Consider the following 24,363-nt stretch of genomic DNA (forward strand, 5'->3'; position numbering starts at 1 on the left):
CCCTCATTTCCCGGCTTCTACGAAAATTCCCAATTTCCATCTATCTTCGTTTATATTTAGTCGGGCTTATATATCCCATTATTACAGAGGTGAGATCCTATCACATGCTGAGAAAAACAGTAGGAGTTTTTAACACCTTATAAAAACTATAAAAATCTCATGTTAATCATAATAATAAAGTTATAAAAACAATTGCAAAAATGCGATTAAAGTGGTGTCTCTTAATAGGCTTGCTAATAGCCCTTCCAAAAGTTAGTTATCAAAAAAGACAAGCTGATAATACCACGCCGAAAAATGACGGTAAAAAAGTCGTATTAACAAGTGATGATAAAAACGTATTAGAAAATAATGTTAATGAAATTTTAAGTGAAAATTTGCAGAAGGATTTTGTTGCTCAACCGCATATTGATAGAAATTCGCGGATTTTGCGGATTAGCATCCCGGATTTATTGCCAATTGAAGAATGCAGCCAAATTCTTACTGATTTACAGGTAAATAAGTTTCTGTAAAAAAATAAATGACAACATTCATAATTAGCAAAGATGCACATCGTGGATGCTCAAATGGTTAGAGTATGTTATAATACAGATGTTTAGTGATTATAAAATATAGAAGGAGTGAATTTAAGAAATATATAGGAAATCACGAAACTTCATGTACAGTATATCCTAGTATATAAAGTAGTACGTTTTTTTTTGTCGATATTAAGGATCTTGCTGAACGACTGAACCGATATGGTCCTCCTTTATTTGAATCCTTTTATAGGTTCCAGGGGATGGTTTTAGGCTATAACATTTTTACAAGAAGTCTGGGTATGGTTTAGGCTATTTCTCTGCCCTTTCATATCCCTTTGAATATAGAACCCCTAGATGCTAGGGGCGCAGCCTCTAGTGTCTTATTTAGCATGACTGACGGGCCAAGTAAATTATATGCTGGACGCGATTTTACCCAGGAAATCTTCACAAAAAATCTGTTATTTATCTTGATTACCAGCTGAGAAATTTTCTTATTCCGCTTCTAACAGACAGACATACAAACGGCTAAAAGTGAACTAAAGAATAGCCTTGCTTCTAAAAACTATTGTATAAGTTTTTAAAAATCATGATTTAAACAAAATGTCTTGCTATTATTCATTATATTGTACAATTAAAAGCTGTTTTTGCTATTTATATATTTTTTCGATTTGACAATAATTCTCAAATAATATGATAAAACAAAACGATGAACAACGTACAAGTAAAAGATATAATTGTAAAAAGGAAATAAAATAGCTATAAAAAAAACTAGAAGACTTAATTTTTTAAAAATAAAATATTTATCATGTTTTTCGTTTCAATACTTTTAATCTCTAGGTAAAGATTAAAATTCTTTTCATGTTTGAAAAAATACCCCCCCCCCCCTCAACCATCGCCTCCAAAACTCAAACTTAAAACTTAATATCAAAAGGTTTGGGCACATCTAGGCATATATCATATTTTCTTTTGTAATTCACGAAGCATTCAAACAAGTAAGACCTTTCGTCATTTTGATATTTATAGGGCTGAAGTAGTGACAAAAAAAGAACTATGTAGTGCAGTATTAATGCAATATTTTGTTGGAAAAAGAACAATGAACTGTTATGCACAGTTTTTAAAGTTTGGGAATATCTAAAATATTATTATCGAGTAAAAAACCGACGTTTAAATGAACTACTTATAGAGTAGCCCTTCTTGTCAAATACCAATGTAACGAAATCTTTTTATATCTATCGGTTTTAAAAATGACTACTACTTTATAAATATTCAGTTCGTAAATGTTGTCAATTTTATTTCAATTGGTAGCTGTGCTCTGATAAGTAATCACCTAGTATCGTTCTTGTTAAATCTAAATATACCTAGAATGAAGGTTGTTGTACACATATTTTATAAAAATATTTTGATCGGATCTGTCAAATCAATGTATTGTAATCGTTTCAATCAACCTATACATATAAAATTTACCGGGTATATTGTATGCCTAAATATTTTTTCCTATTTAGATACGCTTATTATGAATTTAAGTTCTTCCAATCAATTGGCTTCGCCCCTAGCCTCTGGTAGTTTTGCCCAACCTCATAAAGGCATTTTTTAAAAGCGAAGCTTTTCTATAATTAGGGTCGGTCCGTCCGTCCGTCCGTCCGTCCGAGATAGATAGCTTTTATTCGTTAATTTAGGCATGTTAGAATTGTCCTATCGATTTCAAACTTTGCATGATGATTCCTGTAGTAGTTGGGTACGATTTAGAAAGCGTAGAAACTCTATAATCATTACCACAATGTCCGTACGTCCATTTTAAACGTGTTGATTTTTCTACTTTTTTAACAACAAATTTTCAAGTGTTTTAATTATCCGTTTGATCTGATTTTTGGTATATTGATTCCTGTGACAACAAGGAACAATATTATAAGCGAAGCAACTCTATAATCAAGTCCAAAAATGTAAGTATGTCCATAAACATTATCCTGTTTTTAAGCAGTTTTTCAACAAATTTACCTACAATTTTGATTCGACATTTATACATTTATGTTCCGATTTTTCAGTTCAGATACTATACAAGTGTTAATGTCCGTTTGTCCTACCGTTTCAGTGCTTCGCTTTTATGGATGTTGTCATCCTTGTTTATGTTTAATACTAATTAAAAGAGGATCTAATTATCTCGAGGGGGCTGTCCTTGCATAGTCTAAAATAGATAAAATAAATGAAGGCTTTTGAAATAACCTACTACTATCTAGAGCTCTTTATTATAAAGTAGAAATATGCAGCAATATAGGCTAAAACCACCCAAAGTATAAAATATATCAATAAAACAGCCTTAAACCACTTTTCCTAAAATAGAGAACTCAATCGGTTCAGTAGTTATCGCAATCTTAAGCTTCAGACAAAAAACCTTACTACTTTATATACTAGGAATGATAATACGGATGCCCGTCTATTCGTCCGTTTAAAGAAAACGTTTAAAAAGTAGGTTAACATAAAAGCTTAAATAATATCGAAAATAAATAATTTATAAAAAGTTGAAGATTGAAAAGGGTCTATATTTATAAAATACAGCTTCACCAGAGCAATTAATCAAAATTTTTAGACGCTTTTCTTGTCTTAAAACATTTAAACAAAATTTCCTACAACACCCCTTTCTTTCCCTCCTTTTACTGTTGTAAGGGTTTTATACTAATGGGTCAGTAAATAAAGAAACCTTGGCTCACATGAAGGAGACTAGCACCGAAATCGAAGAATGAAGAAAGCTAGCACCAAATGTCTTAAAGAGAAAGGTAGCACCCTAAATCTAATATGAATAAATAAAATAATGAACATATTAAATATTAGCTTATTGATTAAATAAGATAAATCTAATATGAATAAATAAAATAACCCTTATACTAAAGTAACAGGATGTCTGTGTGATTGTGTGTCTGTACCGAAAAATCCCCCCCCCCAATTTTTTATTTTATTTTATCTTTTAAAATCTAAAATAAGAAATTGGGTTATTAAATTTGACTCTCTTCTCCTCAAGTGTCCCTAGAGGCCTCTAGGGGCGTAGCCGCTAGTAATATATAAATTGCTCCTCCCTCTTTCTCACACAAATATATCCCGGCCCTTTTACACCTAAAATCCCTCCCACTATTAGAAATCTTGTAAATCTTAAGGATGAAGAACCCTAGCACCAAATGGTGTAGAATGAAGGAAACTAGCACCGGTGCTAGTCTCCTTCATGTGAGCCGAAACCTTTAAGTACAAATATTTACATTTGTCTTTTAAAGCATGATTGAAAATTATATTCCGTTGGGTAAAATTATCTTCACTGAAAAAAAATCAGCACTCTATCTTATACAGCAGCTTTGACAAGCACATTTCCCCCATAGCATTACGGACTGGCAGACATACGGACAGACAAAGTGAACTATAAAGAAGTAATGCCACAGTTGGTGCTATTTTTACAACTATTTTTTGTATAATAACCTGGAAGCCAGTATTCGTTACCTAATTTATTATTAACCCAGTCCGCTTTTTATGAGCGAAGATATTCTGTAATTCAACAGTCCGTTTGTCTGTATGTCCGTATTTTTAAAGTAAGACGTAAGCCTTTGTATTCTCGTAACTTAAATTGTAATTACTAAAGAACATGTCCTTACTTTTTTGATTTTATTTTCACCCATTCGTGACGAGCAAACAAAGTTCAAAGTTTTGATTCACCGGGCTTCAACAAAATAGACTTTTTAATAAATTACTTAACAGAATTCAAAAAGTAAGGTGTCAAATTAAAGATCTTTGTTCTTTGTTCATAATGCAATTTTTTTCTTTTTTTGTTGCGTTTTAGTACCTTAAAACCAACTTAATTTTAAAATAACTTAAATTGCTTCAAAAATAAGAGGTCTACAAAAAAACTGATTGCATATCTAAATTCTATGGATCATTTTACATCTACTACTTACTAAAAACACCGAATAGCTATTATTTTCAAAAATCAAAAAAGTTGGACACCTTTTTAAAGGAATTCTGCGCTATCACAATTTTATTTACTAAGTATATTTGCAATAACTTTTATTTAATGAAATCTTCCAATTTTTAACATGTACAAAACGGCCTGCTTAATTGCTTCAAGATCCATGTCAGATCTATATAGGAAATAAATGTCTATAATCGAGCTCAAGTTTTCCAAGGAATGTATGTTTAAAACTCACAGTGCTCTAATAATCCATAATTAACTCTCATTGCCCAGAACGATAAGACCCATTATTTTACTTTATTAAAAATAAATTCATTTTTTTCATTTCATGTTGCTATTTACATTATACTGAAGTATTTAATTTCTAATCATAAAAAAGAAAATTTAAATTTATAATATAATAAATTTAAGAAAACTCTGTTTTAAAAGAATTCGATAGTGGCGACACTTTGTGTGTTCAAATATTAAACTGTAATCATTGTAATCATATTAACCCTTTGGCGATGGTAATGTAAAAAAAATATGATTTAAAAAATCTTTTTAAAAATCATTTAAATTATTAAACATTTACTTTCTTTTAGATAGTAATGCCGGGTGAGGAAAATAGATTTATTGAAAAATAGATATGCATATAGAAAACTAGCCAATTGGGAGATAGTTATATCGAGCCAACTCTAGTATTGATAATAAGAGAGGGGTAGGTTTCTGGTAGAATCCGTAAAGGTGTGTGTTTTAAGGCTTAAAAAAATAGTAGTAGAACGATAAAATTCACTAATTTTATACTTTTATCGTTCTACTACTGTTTTTAACTTATAACACATAACCTTTACGGATTTTATTAACAGAAACATACCCCTCTCTTTCTGTTTGATCTGTTTTGCTTTTTGAATGTTAAAACATCCTTGTTATTAACAGAGAAGCTTTTCTGTAATTAGGGTTGGTCCGTCCGTATGAGTATCCTGTATTAACAACAAATTTACTTACAATTTTGTTTAGACCTATGTATTTAAATTCTGCTTTTTCAGTTTTGATACTCTACAAGTGTAAATGTTCGTTTTTCCTATTATTTCAAAGCTTCACTTTTATGGATGTTATCATCCTTGTTATTAACTTATTAACCCACTCCCCCCTACTTTTCCACCTGCAGCATTATCAATTTTTGAAGAGTTAAAATTTGCCTCTATGATAACAACATCCTTTAAATGGATGTAGAATATACGTGGATATTATGACAGGGGAAAAATTGTCGTCAATTTAGGTTGCTATCATGCACATCACTTTGGCCAGTTCGTTATTCCAGTAGGAGGGGAGGTAGTAAAGAGGTGGATGAGGTAATCGATATTTTAGCCAGCTGCGAGTATTCCTTTATCAGAGTGCAACATCCAAGTAATAATATATCGATTATATCAACATCCTTTAGAAACTGGACGAGAGAGAACGGACACCCAAAAATTATTATTGTCTAATATGGAGAATCACGCCAGAGCCAGAATTTAACAACTGCATACATAGAAAGATATATAAGAATCATAGTTAGAACAAAATATATTGTTTTTTTTTTAATTTTTTTTTGTTGGTTTGTTAAGATCTCGGTAACCACTGAATCCATTTATATTGAGGCTTTACCTTTTTATTTTTTGCTTTTTATATTTTAAATTTAAGTCTTGGTATGGTTTCAGGCTATTCCGCCCCCCCAATACCTACCCTTTAAAAGGGCGCAGAAGTTTAAAAGGGAAGAAAATGATTATCATTGAAACAAAATGGTTTGTTTTTAGTTAACACTTTATAATTATAAAAAATGATTACGTTATTTGATGTTTAATAAGTTGGCTGGTATGGCAAAATAGGATGAAATAGCCCTACATACTTGAAACCTAGTATCTGGCGTGATGCCTGAAGGTAATAATATGTAATATGTAGCAGGATACGGGAAGATAAAAAGGAAGGGGGTAAAAATTCCAGGAAAAGGTACAAGTTTTCTATCAAATAATTTGATAATAATTCAATTTCAATCTAAAAGACTTTCTCCTTAATAAGGCAATAGACGATAAATATATGCATATCTCAAATGATGATAAACAAAAGTACCCGCTAGATTGATACTGAACCAATCAACCTAGATTTGATTAAAGTACCAAAAGGTTTAAGCCAGCGAATAAGAGAACGTGATTATAAACTTTAGGTACCGAATTTATTTGCAGTCCAATGTTTCCTTCCTCATTTCTTTACTTCTTTATTCAGCAGCTTTCAATTGGAATATTTATGTTAAAAATTAAAGTTGGTTATGTTGTTATATTTTGATATTGATATTTCGTATTAGAATAGCGTTACATAGAAACTTTATTTAAAGCCATGAACTTGAACATTTAAAAATACACAAACGGGCTTTTCATTTTGAAGAATGGTTATCTCTGTTTTGAAATTTGGTCCTATCCAGGCAAGGATTAATAGCGGATTAACCTCAATGCAATTTTTGGCCCTCGTAATTAATCACGGTATCAACAAAGGCGGGTTCTAAAATTCTACTAGTTTGAACTCCGTGGTGTCACAGTAAATTTTTAGAGATGCAGTTGTTATAAAAAATCTAAATTATTGAAATTTAATTAGATCTAATAAAAAGCTGCTTATAGTGCCTAATAAAAAATAACATCCTACAAAACAACTGACCAATGATAGGCCAGTATACATTCAATTTATATGTATTCTCGCCTATCATTGGCCATTTGTATTGCATGACGTCATTATTATAAGGCTCTATATGCTGCTTCATGAGTAAATCTTTGTTTATAAGTCTTAGGTTATGTTAATATTAAGTTAAGCTATTGAAAAATTATCCTTAGAACCGGCCTATAGTAGGCAGACATGTAAAGGGGTGAAAGAGGCGAGAGAGATTGATAAATTAGGTTATCAAGAAGGCCTTTAGACCCACATATATTAATAGGTGGGTCATAGTAGTCCTGCGGGCTCCCTACATTAGTAGACCATACAGTTATTCTAATGGTAGTTACTACTCTTTTATTAAGGGTCTGTATGTCTTTTAACCGTCTATAAGATCAATTAACAGATCAAAATTTCTCAGTTTCTATAAAAGATAGATGACGGAATTTTAAGCGTAGATACCTTACGTTGAATTAAAGTACGTTCACTTTAACGATTTACAAAATTGCCCCTTCTGTAAAATTAATAATATTAGTGGAAATGTTAGTTCACTTTAGTTCTGTACAGCCTAAAAATATTAAGTCAGTCAAAGTTTTGATTTAAAGGCACATTTTGTCAGCTTATGCTAATAACGAAAATAATTCAAAAAAAATCACGAAACCTATACGTGGTTTTCAGCTGTCGTTGGGGGGCAACACATCGTAAAATTGACGACCTCTCCATTTGCCCCCAAATATTATTTTAGATTTATTTCACTTGTTATATACCTTATACCTGACATTTTGTAGAATTTAACTATATTATAAAACATGTAATGGCGAATATAAAATTAAATTACCATGTATTAAAGAAATAAAATACCCTTTCATCATAAATAGAATTTGAGTACTTTAATTTATTATTCTTTTTAAAGCAGGTTCATTTATTATTATAGCGGTTAGTTAATCATTTTTAAGTGGGGCTACATTATAATTTTAACTACATCTTTTATATAGATAATTTTCATTATAATATTATAAAAAAAAACAATAGATTTGCTTATAATGTTTTTTTACAGTTACTTTTTAAACAGTATATTTTTTTTCTTTGTTGAAATCAATCAAAACAATAAAATGTCCAAAATATATGAGTCAAATTAATTTTCTCCCAGTATGGCTTTAAAAGACTAATATCCGTTGGATTAGAACTTGTTCTTAGCTATACTGATAAATCATGTATCGTATCGTATTATATCCAGTTTTCTACGATTTTAAAAAATGGAAATTGTTTTCTTTCATTTATCCGCGGAAGGCTGTATATAATACGATGCGTTAAATATAATAACTATTCTTTGAAAATTAGATTACATCTTAAGGCATTTTTCCCAAAAAAGTAAAAAAGTTACATATCTGTCCATTAACATATCTTTCAATCCGTTTATATTCAGGAAGATAGGGATAGAACAATGTATGATAAATTAATCTTCCCCACACCACACTTTTAATCCTTATGCTCTGTGATATATCAAGGGGAAGTTAAGGGTTGTAAATTAATTTAACGGCCATTGTTCTCTCCCACCCTGATCTATATGTATATAATAATATATATGGGAATTTTTAGGAGAAAAAGGAGGGGTAGATTTATATATTATGGGAAACATAGAAGGAAATACAAAGGTGTGTGTGTGATTGTGTGTGTGTGTGTGTGTGTGTGTGTGTGTGTGTGTGCGTGTGTGTGTTTGTGGGGGGGGGGGGTTACTAGCGCGCCAGGTGTTGAACGTACAACAAGAAACAGGATGGAGATCAACACACAGTTACTCTACTTAAAAACAGCGGATGGGATACTTTTTGAATGGTTGAAAAGTTGTATGCAAAAGCTCACAAACGGGTGGAATATTTTTTCATCTTTTGAAGTAAGATTTATAATTACCCATTGTATGTTAAAGGCAACTTTTCCGGACGTTTGAACCACCCCACCCCAATTCCCGAAAAAATATGTATAAAAGAGGACAATGGGGGTGTATTCACCCAAGGCAGGATGCTCTAATCTATGCTTTGCATGTTCCTTAATATATTCATTGTTAATTAATACAAGTAACACTATCCGCGTCATAACCTAAGACGTTAAAACTATTCATACTTCTGCTATGTCAGTCGGTAGGCAACGAAAATAAGGTTGACAATACTGTATACATTAAGAATCTTAAGGGATAAGACAACGGGCGATAAATTGATGTACATTCCCAATGATGATAAATAAAATTACCCCTTCTGTAGATTGAAATTGTTGGTTTGAAAGTTATGTCACTGCTAGTTAATAAAAAAAGTATTCTAAGACATTGGTTTTGCTGATACATTTTGAAAGGAAGATAAGTTGTAGATTTCCATTTCCTCCTAAGACAAAGTTAGACTTGAATTGATTAACTGTGGTATGCATATGTCCAGGCCAGGTAAGAGTCATTTCTGCCCCAATCAATCATTCGCTGCTCTACTAGTGTCAGGGCACGAACTTGTTATAAACAGATAACAAAACAAAGACTGCAATGTTTTAATACTAAAAGTTGTAAAATTAGACAATGTATTATAATAGTTTTATCGACTGTTTTGGAAAATTGGTTAAGTAGTCATTACAAGAGAACTAAGGGAAAATACAATGGATGATACATTGATGTAAATCCCCAATTATGATAAATTAAATTACCACTTCTAGATATCAAAATTATGAGTTATGGACACTGCTAGTTTGAACCAACCAATCAAAACCAACAATTCTAAGTTTTAATGGGTTGCCTAGTCTCTTAATTAATATAGATTATAAAGCCAAAAAAAATATAAAAAGTTTGTTTCCAAATTGATAAGTATATTATCTTAGTAAACCAAAATCTTGAGCAGATAAGAAAATGTGATAGGACCATTTTATTTTTAAAGGGATAATTATGTCCATAATTAGAGCAGCTAAAACAAAGTTGCATGGAAAATTAAACAGCATTTATTCTCATCTATGGCTGTAATTTCATTTAGAACTTAGAAATTACTTAAATGGACTGTTGCAAAGACAAGATTTAGTTATAGAGTAGTTGTGCACTAAAACTACTGTAATGGACGTTCGTACAGACATACCTTAGTTATAGAGTAGTTTTGCACTAAAACTGTTGTAATGAACGTCCGTACAGACATACCTTAATTATAGAGTAGATGTGCACTTAAACTACTGTAATGGACGTTCGTACAGACATACCTTAGTTAAAGAGTAGTTGTGCACTAAATCTGTTGTAATGGACGTTCGTACAGACATACATTAGTTACAGAGTAGTTGTGAACTAAAACTACTTAAATGGACGTTCGTACAGACATACCTTAGTATAAGAGTATCTGTGCACTCAAATTTTCTAAGTTGATAACGCTAATTGACTTTTGCCAAACAAATTTTAACATTTTGTTAGATTTTTGGTTTCAAACCCTCGTCTTTTCTTTTGACAGGTTCTATAGTTCTGAAAAATCATACCATACATAAAAATCTTTAAATTCATTTATCCGTGGACAACAGTTTAGAAACTGAGAAAATATTATATCATCTCTTAAAAAATATTTAAATAGATTTTACGCCAAGTTTTTTTTCTCATAAATATTCTTTTGTTCACTTAAATTTATTCTAATTTTGACCCTTTTCAATATTTCAAAAATTTCATATTGAATTGCTAATTATTTTGAATATATTACTAAAACAATGAAATAATTTCATAAAGTTTTAAACCGTAAAATTGAATAAAATATACTTTGTTAGAATTTTAAAAGATTGTTATAATATTTTTTCTAGTATGACTTTGGAACCGATTTATATCCGCTGGATTTTAACCGGTTCTCAGCCATACTGAAAAATCATTTATAGCATCGTCATACAGACAATTTTCCATGAATGTCAAAATAAAATTATAAAATTGATACCAGTTTTGGTAGACCGGCCCTGGGGGCTAACAAAACTGGTTATAATTTTTAATTTTTTCATTTTGATATCCGCGGAAATCTGTCTGTAATACGATGTGATAAATAACTATCGCTGACATTGAGCAGGAAATACGGGGGGTGGGTGGACTTTTTATCCAGCCTTTATTAGACAAAACGAAAATTTTCTACTGTCATTATATTATTTTGATGTGCCTAATACTTGTAAGCAAAAACAAAGAGGGTTCGGCAGCCGCTCATTTTTTAGTCGGTGAAGCTTCAGCTGCAGATTTCACTCTGCTTCTGCTGTTTTCTAAGAAGCTCTTTATAGTGCCTATAAAAATGAAGTCATACAATACAAATGATCAATGATAGGCCAATACACACATAAAATTACCAATGGTAGGCCAGTATGATGTCATTTTTTATAGGCACTATAAAAAGCTTCTTTTTTAAAAATTGACAGGCGCCGTGCGGCTCAATGCGGCCGTAGCTATGGCTGCGGCTGCCGAACAATGAAAACAATAAAACTGTAAAATCATTGAGGAATCTTCTTGAAAAGTATCAAGGATACTCAAATCATACTTAACTCCCAGTGATAATTGAATAAGTATATTTGAAAGTTTGATTACTTAAAAACGTAAGGTTAGGTTAGGTGAGTGTTAGAAAAAGCCCTAAAAGGATGAGTCTTACAAAGGGATCATAATCTGATTAGGTCTCAAAATGTCTTTTCCAATATGGCTCCGAGACCGATTAATATCCGGTTGATAAGAACCGGTTCTCAGCCACGCTGAAAGTACATTTTTTTTATCCGCGGAAAGCTGTTTATACAACGATATTCAATAAATAACTATTCCTAATTTGAAGATTTGATATTTAAACTTATCCTACTATCCATGCAAAGAATTAACTTTTTGCACTTGAAAAGATGGTTTCATAGATATTAAGAATCATTCTTATCAAATCTTAAATTGTCCTTTTAAGGAAATGATTTTTAGATTTTAGTTTAGTTTTAAAAAAGCTAAAATATGCAAAGTTATGTTTATGATAAAAAAAAACTAAAATATGTTCTTTTTTTTTAAAAACCACTTAAAATTTTTGGTCAGGTCCTTAATCACTTTTTGAATCCTTATCATTTTGCTTTTGTTGTTAATGTTTAAAACCACTTGAACTCAAAGTTAAACAAGGATAAAAACATCCATTAATGTAAAGCTTAAATAATAATGATTTTTTTACACAATTAAATGTTTAGGAATTTATATGTAGTCAAATTAAAGAATATTGAAAAAACTTCTTAAGTTTTTTTTTATTATTTAACCTACTAAATTTTTAAAAATATGTAATAAAAACGGCCAAAAACAATTATTGAACAGTTGTGCTCCTATTAACATTCCATTCCAACGTATTCCTCACTTATTACTACCCTGCTAAATTTGATGCTGGTGTTTTATCAATATAAGACTATTTTTGTATTTAGATGATTTGTTGATTTATTATCCGGCATAATGTCGAAATCCGTTATAAAACATAAAATGACTTCTTAATATATTAAAATTGTGTGTCAACGGAAATTTTTTAGTTTAACAGAGTAACTAAAAAAAGTAAAAATATGATGACCGTTAAACAATTTTTCTATTGTAGGCTAGCATACTGTGAGCAAAGTCAAAATTTGGCGCTAAATTTAGTAAAAGGTGTATAATTCACAGCGATCTAAAGGGATAAGACAATGGCTGATAAATTGATGTACAGACCTAATAATGATACACAAAATTACACATCCTGTAGATGACTTATAGTGGATGAACTTAATTAATAAACCAAGCCAAATTTACAAAAGTTTCTAAAGTTGTTAAGCCAACGAATAAGAAAACTTTATTATAAAAATTTGGGGACTAGTGTAATAAACAGCTAATTGTCTCCTCTCTCTCTGATAATTCTAGGGGATATTTTATTTTAAAAGAACAACTATTTTGCATCCTTTTTTCATAAAGAAAATGTTACTTTAGTAGCTAGATGTCTGATAAGTCTTGGTCCAAAATTTTCGGGGCAGATTAAAGTATTGAACCTGGGTGGGTTTTCTATTTGGCGAAATTTATTTGGTTTATTATTATAATTAAATTATTAGGGTTTCCCCCATAGAGGCTAGGGGCACAGCTGATTAAAGAATATCAAATTGTTATGATATATTGTGAGAAAAACTATTTTTACGTTTATAAAGATATCATGTACATATATTATCAAAAATATTAAATATCATTTCCCGTTGTCAGAAATTAAGATTGATTTCACCAGTAATATGGTGTACAGAAACAAAATATCAAAATCTCATTTGTATATTTATATCCAATATGAGCGTGTTTGGGGGTGCATTGGGGCGTAAAGCCCCCCACTCCCCCCCCCCCCCCAAATAAAGATATAATTTACTGTAATTTGATGTTTTCACATGATATTTTAAGCTACAACCTTAGCCCTTTGATTAAAGTTTCCCCGAAAGATTGTTAATATTTTGCCAACTATCTCCATAAAACAGCATAAAACCTTCCCATATTTATCATATAATTATTTGATTTCAAACCATGCGTTTGGCATAAATCATGTATCGATATCATATAAGCTAAAACGACTTGTATTTAATGTTATAGGTATATAGTCAAAATAAACAATTGAATCGGTTTTAATAGGTTGTCATGTTTAATTTATTTATGGTTTTTCTAATAAGAAGGATAAATCATTTAAAACATAACACATCTTTTGTAGCAGCCGTTTTGAATACCCAAATATTGAAGATCGAAGTTAAAGTATCACCCAAATACTTTACCAATGCGCGCACTTGGTCAAAACAGAATTCTTACATATTATATCCCTTGAAAATAATGTAATCTGTTTTTGCAAACTAAATAATCAAGTTATCAGAGTTTCTGAATAAGATACTCACGTATAAAGGGATATTCTAATTTGGGTTGGGCCGGATACTTTTTTGGCCGGATACCGGATATCCGATTTCTAATGCCGGATATCAGAAATCATTAGAAATCAGCCGGATATCCGGCCCAACCCTAATTCTAATTACAAATATCTTTATTCTTGTGTAATAAAAAACAATTCAGCCTATTTCTTCTAACTGGTTAAATATTGTAATACTAAAGAAAGAAGGTAGGGGACAGCAAAATAGCATAAAACCATCCAAAAACTTATATTGAAAAAAAATAAATTGCCTAAAGCCACCAAGCAACCTATAAAGCTTCCCTTAAATGGAGAACTCAATAGGTCCAATGGTTACTGAGATCTTAATGGATAATCGAAAAAAATACTCCATTTGTGTAACATACTAACATGCGACAAATGCAATATTTTTTGTCACTAAATGATTTTCATGATTTTTTATCTGAGTTCAAAATCCCTTTATCCCTAAATAGATGATAATAATGACATATATTATAATTGAGAATCACATATTTATTTTTGGGGAATTATTTCCCATATTACATATTATATTATATATATTTATAATCAGAGCATTATATGTATAATAACTTTATTGTTATCCCCTATATGTATATTGATAACAGATTTTTGTATTATTTCCAGTATGGCTTCGAAACCGATTAATATCCGATAGATTAGAACCGGTTCTCAGCCATACTGAAAAACTATGTATATTATATCCAGTTTTCTACGAATATAAAAATGTACAGTCATTAGATTATAACAAGTTTTTTTAGCTCGTGCCTGCGGCATCTCTGGGCTAAAAAACTGATTTTAATTTTATAATTGTACATTTTTATATCCGAGGAAAGCTGTTTTGTATAGCCGTTTTAGAAATCTCAATTAACAAACAGAAAGTTAATTATTTATTTAATTATTAATTAATTTAAAATAATTTCAGGATGCCATGAACTCGCTGAGTAAGATAGTGTACCTATCCCTGGAGGGTGTGGTGACCGTTGACGAGATCCTGGTGGACATACCTCCATCCTGGCAGCCCCACAACTGTCCGGGTTTCAACTTCAATAATTTTCCTTTGAATCAGGTAATTAGGCGGTTTTTTTTTTCATATTGCATCTGGACCACAATAAGAACATTTGTTGCTTATTAAAAGCGAAGCTTTTTTATGATCAGAGTCTGTCCGTCCGACCATCATAAAGGGATATCTCGTTAATAATATTATGTTAGAATCGTCCTAATGATGCTTTTTATATTTTTTTAGAAAGCGTAGCAGCTCTATAATCGTTAACAGAACGACGCTACGTCTATGTTGCTGTCCTTGTTATGTTAGTTGAACATTTTTTAAGGATAACACAATTGAGATAAAATAATCTTTCCAGAAAAGTTATGAAAAAAATATTTGCAGGTTTACATTTATGACCTTGATCGATCAAACCTTTTCAAAACATTAAAAATCTTGAAAAACAAATTCTATAGTTGAATAACCTTCAAAGTTAAGAATTTTTCTGTTCCTTTATATTTCTTTTATGTTTTGTAGCTCACAGACTTGTGTATACGAATATAAGGTATAAACAAAGTTTTAGAAATTCAGCCCTTTCAATAATATACCTATATATTTAATGCTTAGAGTGCATTTAAAAGGAGACTGCGTTATTTACTTTTATAATAAGTCATTGAAAAAATATGATTTTATTTCCAGGTTGGCTTTAAAACCGATTAATATCCACTTGTTTATAAGTGGTTCTCAGCCATACTGATAAATTATGTATAGCATTGCACACAGACAATTTTCTACGAAAATTAAAATAAAAAACATATAATTATTACCAAATTTTTATATCCCGAGTCTTCGGCCCCATCGGGGCTATCAAAACTGGTTTTAATCTCACAATTTTTTTATTTTAATATCTGCGCATAGTTGTCTATAATACGATGCGATATTTTACTATTCCTTCTAAGTAAAATATAAAAATGAAAATAAGTCATAAGCAATTACTTAATAGCTGAGCCCAATAATAATAATAATTTTATAATAATTATATAGATAATTTTAATAATTATATAAGTTTAATTGGTCATATTTTTCCTAATTTTTAACAGATAAATAAAAGTTTCCGAGATTCCATTTAAGTTTATGCATGCCTAGGAAGGCAAAGGGGTGGAAAAGGGGAAATATTTTTGTTGTATGGCGGTATCTTTGTTGTAAATCATGTGCTCTAAATAATACACAGGTAGGGGGGATATTGCACCTCAATATAAAGTAACATGATGTCTGTCTGATTTGACAAAGCCTATATTATCCTGTTGTGACGTCATAAATTTCGGAAAAAGGAATGGAAAAGTGAAAGGAGAACCCCATTTTCCCCATCTCCTTTGAAGAGATTTTCTTCCCCCTTCCCTTCTATCCCGAAATGTATGACGTCACAACAGGACAATAAAAGATCTTGCTAAATAGCCCCTCTTTTTAGTGAGGCTTTTATGCAAGATTTTAACTATTTTTCTCCCAACCTCCCAAGAAACTATATTACATTTTAAAATCTCCCACCCCCCCTTTTTAAAGTGTCCATTGGACTATAGCATCATCTATGAAAATAATTGACTGCCAATTTTTTTTTGTTATATGGGGCATATCCCAAAGTCCCTGTTTAGGTTATAAACATTATATAACATACACATTTTTCACCTGTTCTTAATAAAAATCACACAAACACACACACACACAACTAACAATGACCAACCAACAAATCTTACGACTTATAGAGCAGCTCCTCTATTATCTTAATCTTACAATTTTCTCTTTCTTTCATGTATTAATCCATGTTAATTGTATTATAATTCTATTAAAGAAGTAATTTTGTATGTAAAACCCCTCCCCAACCAGTTGGACTTGGAAGCGTTAAGTTGACATACAATTTACATCTTTATAAGTATGTAGTCATATAGTTATTAGATTATCACTGTGTCGAAGCTCTTTATAGTGCCTATAAAAAATGACATCCTACAAAACAAATGACAAATGATAGCCAATACACAGACAGACTTAATTACCAATGACAGTCCAGTATACATTTTAATTGACCAATGCAATGGTAGGCCAGTATGGCGTCATTTTTATAGGCTCTACAAAAAGCTTTCACTATGTCGATGATATGTCAGCCATAACTAATAATAGTTTATAGTCGAATAAATGGCGATGAAATGTCATTTTCGTCGACATTATGTCAATTATTCAGCTTAAATGCTAGAAAATTAATGAATACTATGTTTATAGACCAAATATTGTCAAAAATGATCCATGTGACGTCATAAAAATGAGGGAGATGAGAGGAGAAGTGGGAAAGAAAACCCCTAAAACAGAGATGGACAATTCCTCATTTTTATGACGTCACATGGATCATTTTTGACACAATTTGGTCTTTGTCTGTTAATATAATAACAGCACCAAAGGTTAACAGGGATCCCTAGTTAAACTGTGAAGCCATAGAGTCAATAATAATTTACATAGAACATTATTACTTCAAAGATTATCACAATTTATTACATATTTAAGCATATTATGATTTTTAACAGTACAAGAACTGAAATAATTCCGATAAATTTATATTGATTTTCTAAACATATTTTTTTTTGTATATTTTAATAAATAAACATTTTAAAAGCTTGAGAAAACTCCAAGGGTAATAAATGTATACTATACAAAATTGGACCCTGAATTTGCTGTTTTTATGATATTAATGTAATCTAGTTTTGCTAAACTTCCTTTACAAAAAAAGCTTTCTTAAAATTTAATACTTGTGTAGAGTTTTTGCCATGCTTCTTTAAGATTATTAAATTTCAATTAAATTTTTTGATGTTTTTTTTATAAAAATTTAATTTATCTATGAATTGATTGAAGTAAGAGGGGTTAAGAGACTAGACACAACAAACTGACAGACAGACTAACGAACAGACCGACCAACAAACTTACAAATAGACAGACAGATAAACAGACATACATACAGACAGACAGTGCAAATTTGTGTTTGTTGCGAATTCAAATGCATTGTTTCTATTTTGAAACTATGATTAACAGTTAATTTAATTGCAACAAATTCTTATTCCAATAATTTATACAGTTTGTACAATAAATTACAATCATTTATAAGTAAAATTAAGATTTTTTTCACACAATGTTTATTATTTTTTATAATTTTTATTGAAAAATATGATGAAATGATAAGAAAATCATAAAAAAACTAACTTTTGACTAGAATTTAAGTGTATAGTACACGTACACAGTACAAACGTAGAAAATCAATTTTAGGTCCAAATCCACTAATTTCATCTTTGTATTAGTAATCCGACTGAATTTAGGGGTTATTGTATTCAATAGAGGCGTGCACTTGGATGGTTTAAACGCCCCCACCCCTTCAAAGTTTTACATTATTATTTAGTAAAATAATACCACTCCATCTAAACTCAGATTATGTGCATACTTTTCATTGCTGCGTGTCAAATAAACGTTGTTATTCTTGTAATAAAAGCTGCTACTCTATAATTTGAGTTTGTCCGTATGATTTTCCATCAGTTAATGATTATACGCCCTCCAAACATACATATACACTCTTGAAGATATTACACATAATTTGCTGAAAAAGATTTTTTTACTGTTTAACTGTCTTTTAAAAATGAATTAATTGTTATCTTATTGTTGTTTGGCTCCGAATGGACCAAATCGTCTTGTTATCCCTACAAGTTAAACAATATGAATTATTGTTCAGTTTAAACAGAAGGTGTGTCATCACTTCCACAAATTATATCACATTATCAAAACTGATTAATATCATAGCACAAACTGCCCATTTTTAAAACGAAGTTTTTCTATAATTAGAGTCGATCCGTCCGAATGTCTGTAAGTGATAGCTTTTATCGTTAATTCAGGCATGTTACAATTTCGCACTTTGCATGATGATTCCTATAACAGTTAGGTACGCGTATGGAAGCGTATCAACTCTATAATAGTTAACAGAAAATCCGTATGTCCATTTAAAACTTAGAAAACTTTGCATACTATATGTGGGAGTGATATGACATCTGAACAGAAAGGGGTCTGTCATGTCATAGAAACATCAAATAAATGATAAATTCATAGTAGTTTACAAAGTCTTAACTTTATCAGGGGAAAATGGATTTCAAGTTTGGAAGGATAGTTATATGTATTACATTGTATTATAGACAGCTTTCCGTGAATATTAAAATGAATAATTATAAGACTAAAACCATGTCTGTAACAAAATTATTTAATTATTTTAATATTCGTGGACAATTGTCTGTAATACGATGCTGTGCATGATTTTTCTGTATGTCTGAGAACTGGATCTAATCCAGAGGATATTAAACGGTTTTGAAGCCATACTGGAAAAGCTATTGCCTTGCATGCATAAATTAATATAAATTTTTAGAGAAGTATGTTTCTTTGAGAAAATTTATGTCCTTTTATTCCTGGTAAATTGTAGACTAGAAGAGGGTTGAAATAAATGAACAAGGAAAACTTTTGGGAAGTGTTTGTATAATATTTATCAAAGGGATGTTTTAAATTAAAAAAAAGAAAAGTTCGCTACAGATCAATATTAATACATTTTTTAAATTCAAAATTGACTTCTATTTAATTTTTAGGATGTTGATATCCACGTATCCTACAATCCTGACAGTGCAAGCAGTCATATTGTGCAGCCAGAGGGCTGCGGTCAACCTGGAGACAAAATGTACCTGTCCTGGCCCCACCTACCTAACAACCTGACCCTTGCCAACCTTTGGTTCAAGCTCAGATATGGAGTTTTTGAAGATTTTTTGGTTGAATCCTCCAATCCTGAAATGTTTCAAACTCAAACAAGGATCGAACCCACGTCACGCCAGTTTGCCCAGTGCATGGGACGCACGGCTAAAGAGGTTGTCAACATGCATCCAGACTTCCAGAACCCTGTGGCCACCCTGGTCAACTACACGCAGCCCAGGTTCCGTGTGACCCGGCGGACAATCCCGCGCCTTGTGCTGGCTATTGAGAACAGCATTGAGATGGACGCGCGCGGCCAGTGGGAGTATATCAGGACGGCGGCCAAGAAGTTTATTCTGCATGACCTGCCAGAAAATATTGAGCTAGGACTTGTCTTATTCAACACTGACGCCTATATAGCGCATCCAGTGACAAAGCTAGGCGCCAGCATGGTATCCCCGATCAGAAACAGCCTGGCCTTTTCTATCAACAACCGCCACAACTTGTCGCCTAAGTCAGAGCTGAGCTGTGTCCGTTGTGCAGTTGATACGGCACTGGAAGCGCTGCTAATGAACAATGGCAACGCTGGGACATCAAGTGAGGGCGGTGTTGTTATTGTCATAACACGAGATGATCTTGCCAGCCAACAGTTTGAGGCTTCAACCGAGGCCAGCCTCGAGTCTGACCTGCTGAAAACTGCCATGAAACACAATCTGAGAGTTTATCCATTTGTCCTGCCCCAATCAGACTTTTCCAAGGGGTATCCTGCCCTGGAACGCGTAGCTGCCCAGACTAGAGGCTCCAGCTTCCTGTTGTCTGACCGCCTGGCGGCTGGTGCTGGCGGCTTGAGCGCTCAGGTAGATGGAAAGGTTGGATATGGTTCTGTGTACATGGATCTGGTGGAGGCGCTCAGAGTTGTTCAAACTCAGACTATTCCATATTCACCACAATTGGTAAGTCTTTTTTTACAATGCTTAATTTGTTGAAGCAGCTAAAAGTGCCTAATAAAAATGACGTTATTCAATACAAATGACCAATGATGAGCTAGTATACATTTAAATTGACCAAAAGTAAATTGTTTACAGGCCTATCATTGGTCATTTGTATTGTATGACGTCATTTTTTATTAGTTACTATAAGTTGCTTCGAATTTGTTTTATAAAGTTTTACTTTCCTCACTCTGTATATAGGTATGTCTGTCTTTGTCTGTAATGCTGTAATTGAATGTAATTTTTTTCCATCTTTGTGTTTTATGGCTGTATATATATTACCTACCTTGTTTTCAGAAACATATCCATTTAGCCTTATTTTTTTTTTGACTAGTTAGAAATAAATTTTAAAAAATTGTCATTAAAACAGTGAATCAATGCTGGATATTTAATATTTATATTTTTTTCTATTTCAGCTGCACGAGGCAACATTTTCTCCGCGTGAAAGCAGCACCATGGAGAAGGGAGCATTCATCATTGACCAATTCACTGCACATGACACTCAATTTTCTGTATTCTTCCCTCAGTCAACTGAAAGCTTCATCAAGGCGGTTAGCGTCCGGGACTCGAACTCGCCCAGTGTCAATACATACTCAACAGTTATGGATACAACCCAAAGCATGCATTATTATTCATTATTCAGTGTCCCCTTTGATTCAGAAGCTACTATTGGTCAACAGTGGAACTACCGGCTGGAGAGACTAGCCAATAGGGAGCTTAGAAACAAACATGTGATCCAAGTGACGTCATCAGCACAACCTGGCCAATCAGAAGTTAGCATAAACCTAATGACCAATAAGGATGGATTTGATATTCAAGTACGGCCGGACGAACCCTTAATCTTGTATGCTAAAATCATGCTTGGGTGTGGAACACCTGTCACAGGAGCTGAAGTTGAGGCAATAATTCAGGGAACAAACAAAGCAGGTTTCCCTATGCCAGAAATTAAAATTCACCTGTTGGACTCAGGAACGGGAGATCCTGATATGTTTCAGAAGGATGGAATTTATTCTAGGTACATCAATAATATTCTAGAAGAGGGCAGATACAATGTTGAACTAAGGGTCACAGCAAATAATACTCTTGACAACAATGGCTATTTTTCTCGAATTCAAAGAGGATTTGCCTTCCGTGTTATGAGTCTTAAACGTGGCTCTAAAGATAATTTTCCCCCATCAAGAATACTCGACCTAACTGCCAGACGGCTGGAAGATTCTGGAGAATTAAAATTCGCCTGGACAGCTCCAGGGGATGATTATGACACAGGCCGCCCGACATCCTATCAAATTCACAGCTCAGCCGACCCCTCAACATTTTATCGCCCCTCCGGGAACAGCCTGCAGCTTGTGGACAGATTTGAGGGAAGTGTCCCCGCAGGGGTTGGGCAAACCCACAATATCAACCTAACTCTATTCGATAAAAGTTTATATTTTACAATATTAGCCGTGGATGACGAGGGAAATGTTGGTTATTACTCTAATATTGTTAAAATTTATTTCCCGCCGAAATTGGACACTCAACAGTTTGGTGGTGACAGTGGGAGGGGAGCTGGGGATGGTTCTAGTCCCATGAGACAGGGGCTGTATGATCCCCTGAGAGGAATATGGGAGCCCAACTCAATAATCTGGTATGCAGTCATTGGTGTGGTGACAGTGGTCATTTTCACACTTGTCCTTGTGTCCATATCCATCATTGTCTCGCGTAGGAAGCGCAGCAGCCAGTCTGTCACGGATGAGGACGAAATAACGCATGATGACGCAGCTAGTGGTTTCAAAAACAATGAATTGCTTCGCTTTAGCTCTATTAATCTAAACATGGATGCCGTGCAGAGAAGCAGTAGTTTGGACAATCCTGCTAGCCCATACAGGTCGCCAAATCCCAGGATAAATCCCTACACAGAATTGGTTATTGATACAGAATATAGTAACAGCAGTCAAGACAGATTATTCTACAGCAGCGAGAATCTCTACAATCAGCTGCGAAGCAGCACAAACAAACAGCACAACAGCTCAGCAAAGGCTGCCAGATCTACAGACAACATGCTACTGCATTCCGGATCACCATCAGCTGCCGCAGCTGCCGATCATTCAACCGCTCATCTAAGCTACCAGCACGACAGTTCAATGTTCACCGCCACTGCAATTTACGCCAAGCCGCTGCCGAAATGTGAACGCAAGAGTATCCTAAAAAAGCCGCGGGAACTGGGTGACGGTGAATCTGATCCGTCGGCTTCGTCCGCCTCCTCGGATCATAATCCCTCATCTGAATTATCCGAGCTGTCCGAGTCCCCCATATCCTACCTGGAAACAGATTTAGACCTCGGCTGCGCCACTATTTCCCATCACCAACAGCTGGCCACCATCAACACAATGTCAATAAAGCGGGGACCGCCCACGCTGCCAAAACCGGTTTTATCCTCTGATAACCTAAACCAGTTTTCACCGGATGCCTCTGTTACCGGTGGCTCCAGCAGCCTGTGCAGCCCCAACGGGTCAGAATCCTGCAGGGATCCTAATTATGGAACCCTAACCCCGTCAACAAAGAGAATAAGAAATGTGACTCAAGTGTAAAAGACAAATTGTTGTTTTGTGTGCTTAAACTTTTTACAAAGACAATTACATTTACAATAAAAAACAAGGGCTCGACAGCCGCCGCAGATTATTAAAAAAAGCGGCTGCGGATTTATTATTTTTAAAAAGTTTGGCTATTATGTGCATTATTGACTTAATGGCAGCTTCGGGTGCCAAATATTCATAAAGACTGCGGTATTTCTGTAGCTGCGGCTGCTGAGCCCTAGTATTAACCAGAAATAATGACACAAACTTTCAAATTAAACTTTTGTGTTCTCTCAAGAGAAATTAAAATCTCTATAATGTCTGTCTACTCTGAGAGGGATATTTAATCTGAAGAAATTCTTTTTTTTTTAGATTAATTCAAACTTTTTATACAACAATGTTCTTTTTATTATACATAGAAAATTCATTCAGTAAGATCTCAGTCGTGTTTGTGAGCTTATATTTTTATTTTAATTGTTTATTTATTTATACCAATTGTTTTTATAATTTTATTATGTAATCTTTTTATTTAGAAATATAAAACTTAATCAAAGCTTATCTATGGTGCCAAAAATTTAATTTTTGAAACTCAATAAATTGAAAATCAACAAATTCTACCCTTTGAGTTGACGTACATATAGATTTTGCTACTAGAAACCCGAATCTACCTTGCGCAAATAAATTAATAAAGGGAGAGGTCATTTTCTAGTAAATCCCGTAAAGGTGTGTGTTATAAGGCCTAAAAATAGTAGTAGAACGATAAGGTGCTCTATATATTTGTATTTCCTATTGAATAGAACAATAGGGAAGAAATTTTTTTTTTTTTTTTTGATAACCGTACCTGGAATATCTTGAAATTTCTATCAAACGCTTTGTTTGGCTCAAACTGACACAAATAAAAAAATATAATTATAATAAATCAACCTGTAAAGAATGACTTCTTCCTTTGTTTAATGGTATAGATTGTTCTTAACCTTTACCGTGTACCTATAGAAAACATTATTATTATAATTATATTTTTTTTTTTTTTTTGTCAGTTTGAGCCAAACAAAGCGTTTGATAGAAATCTAATATTTTTTTTA

General features: G+C 32.7%; 1 protein-coding gene across 1 annotated transcript; it reads left to right on the forward strand.

Annotated features, from left to right (window-relative positions):
• The first annotated feature begins 60 nt into the window (after positions 1-60).
• LOC145322893 (calcium-activated chloride channel regulator 1-like) lies at positions 61-23,978 on the forward strand. The gene is made up of 4 exons (XM_080165235.1): positions 61-491; positions 14,926-15,069; positions 19,641-20,690; positions 21,143-23,978. The coding sequence occupies exons 1-4, from the start codon at positions 201-203 to the stop codon at positions 23,294-23,296; spliced, it is 3,639 nt and encodes a 1,212-aa protein (XP_080021361.1). The 5' UTR covers positions 61-200; the 3' UTR covers positions 23,297-23,978.
• The last annotated feature ends 385 nt before the right edge of the window (positions 23,979-24,363 follow it).

This window comes from Acartia tonsa, chromosome 6 (genome assembly GCF_053477335.1).
Source record: "Acartia tonsa isolate MP-2025a chromosome 6, ASM5347733v1, whole genome shotgun sequence".
Taxonomy (NCBI): domain Eukaryota; kingdom Metazoa; phylum Arthropoda; class Copepoda; order Calanoida; family Acartiidae; genus Acartia; species Acartia tonsa.

Coding starts and splice junctions, on each gene's coding strand:
- LOC145322893 (XM_080165235.1), top strand. CDS start 201: ATGCGATTAAAGTGGTGTCTCTTAATAGGCTTGCTAATAGCCCTTCCA. Junction 492..14,925: donor AAATTCTTACTGATTTACAG/GTAAATAAGTTT, acceptor AAATAATTTCAG/GATGCCATGAACTCGCTGAG. Junction 15,070..19,640: donor ATAATTTTCCTTTGAATCAG/GTAATTAGGCGG, acceptor TTTAATTTTTAG/GATGTTGATATCCACGTATC.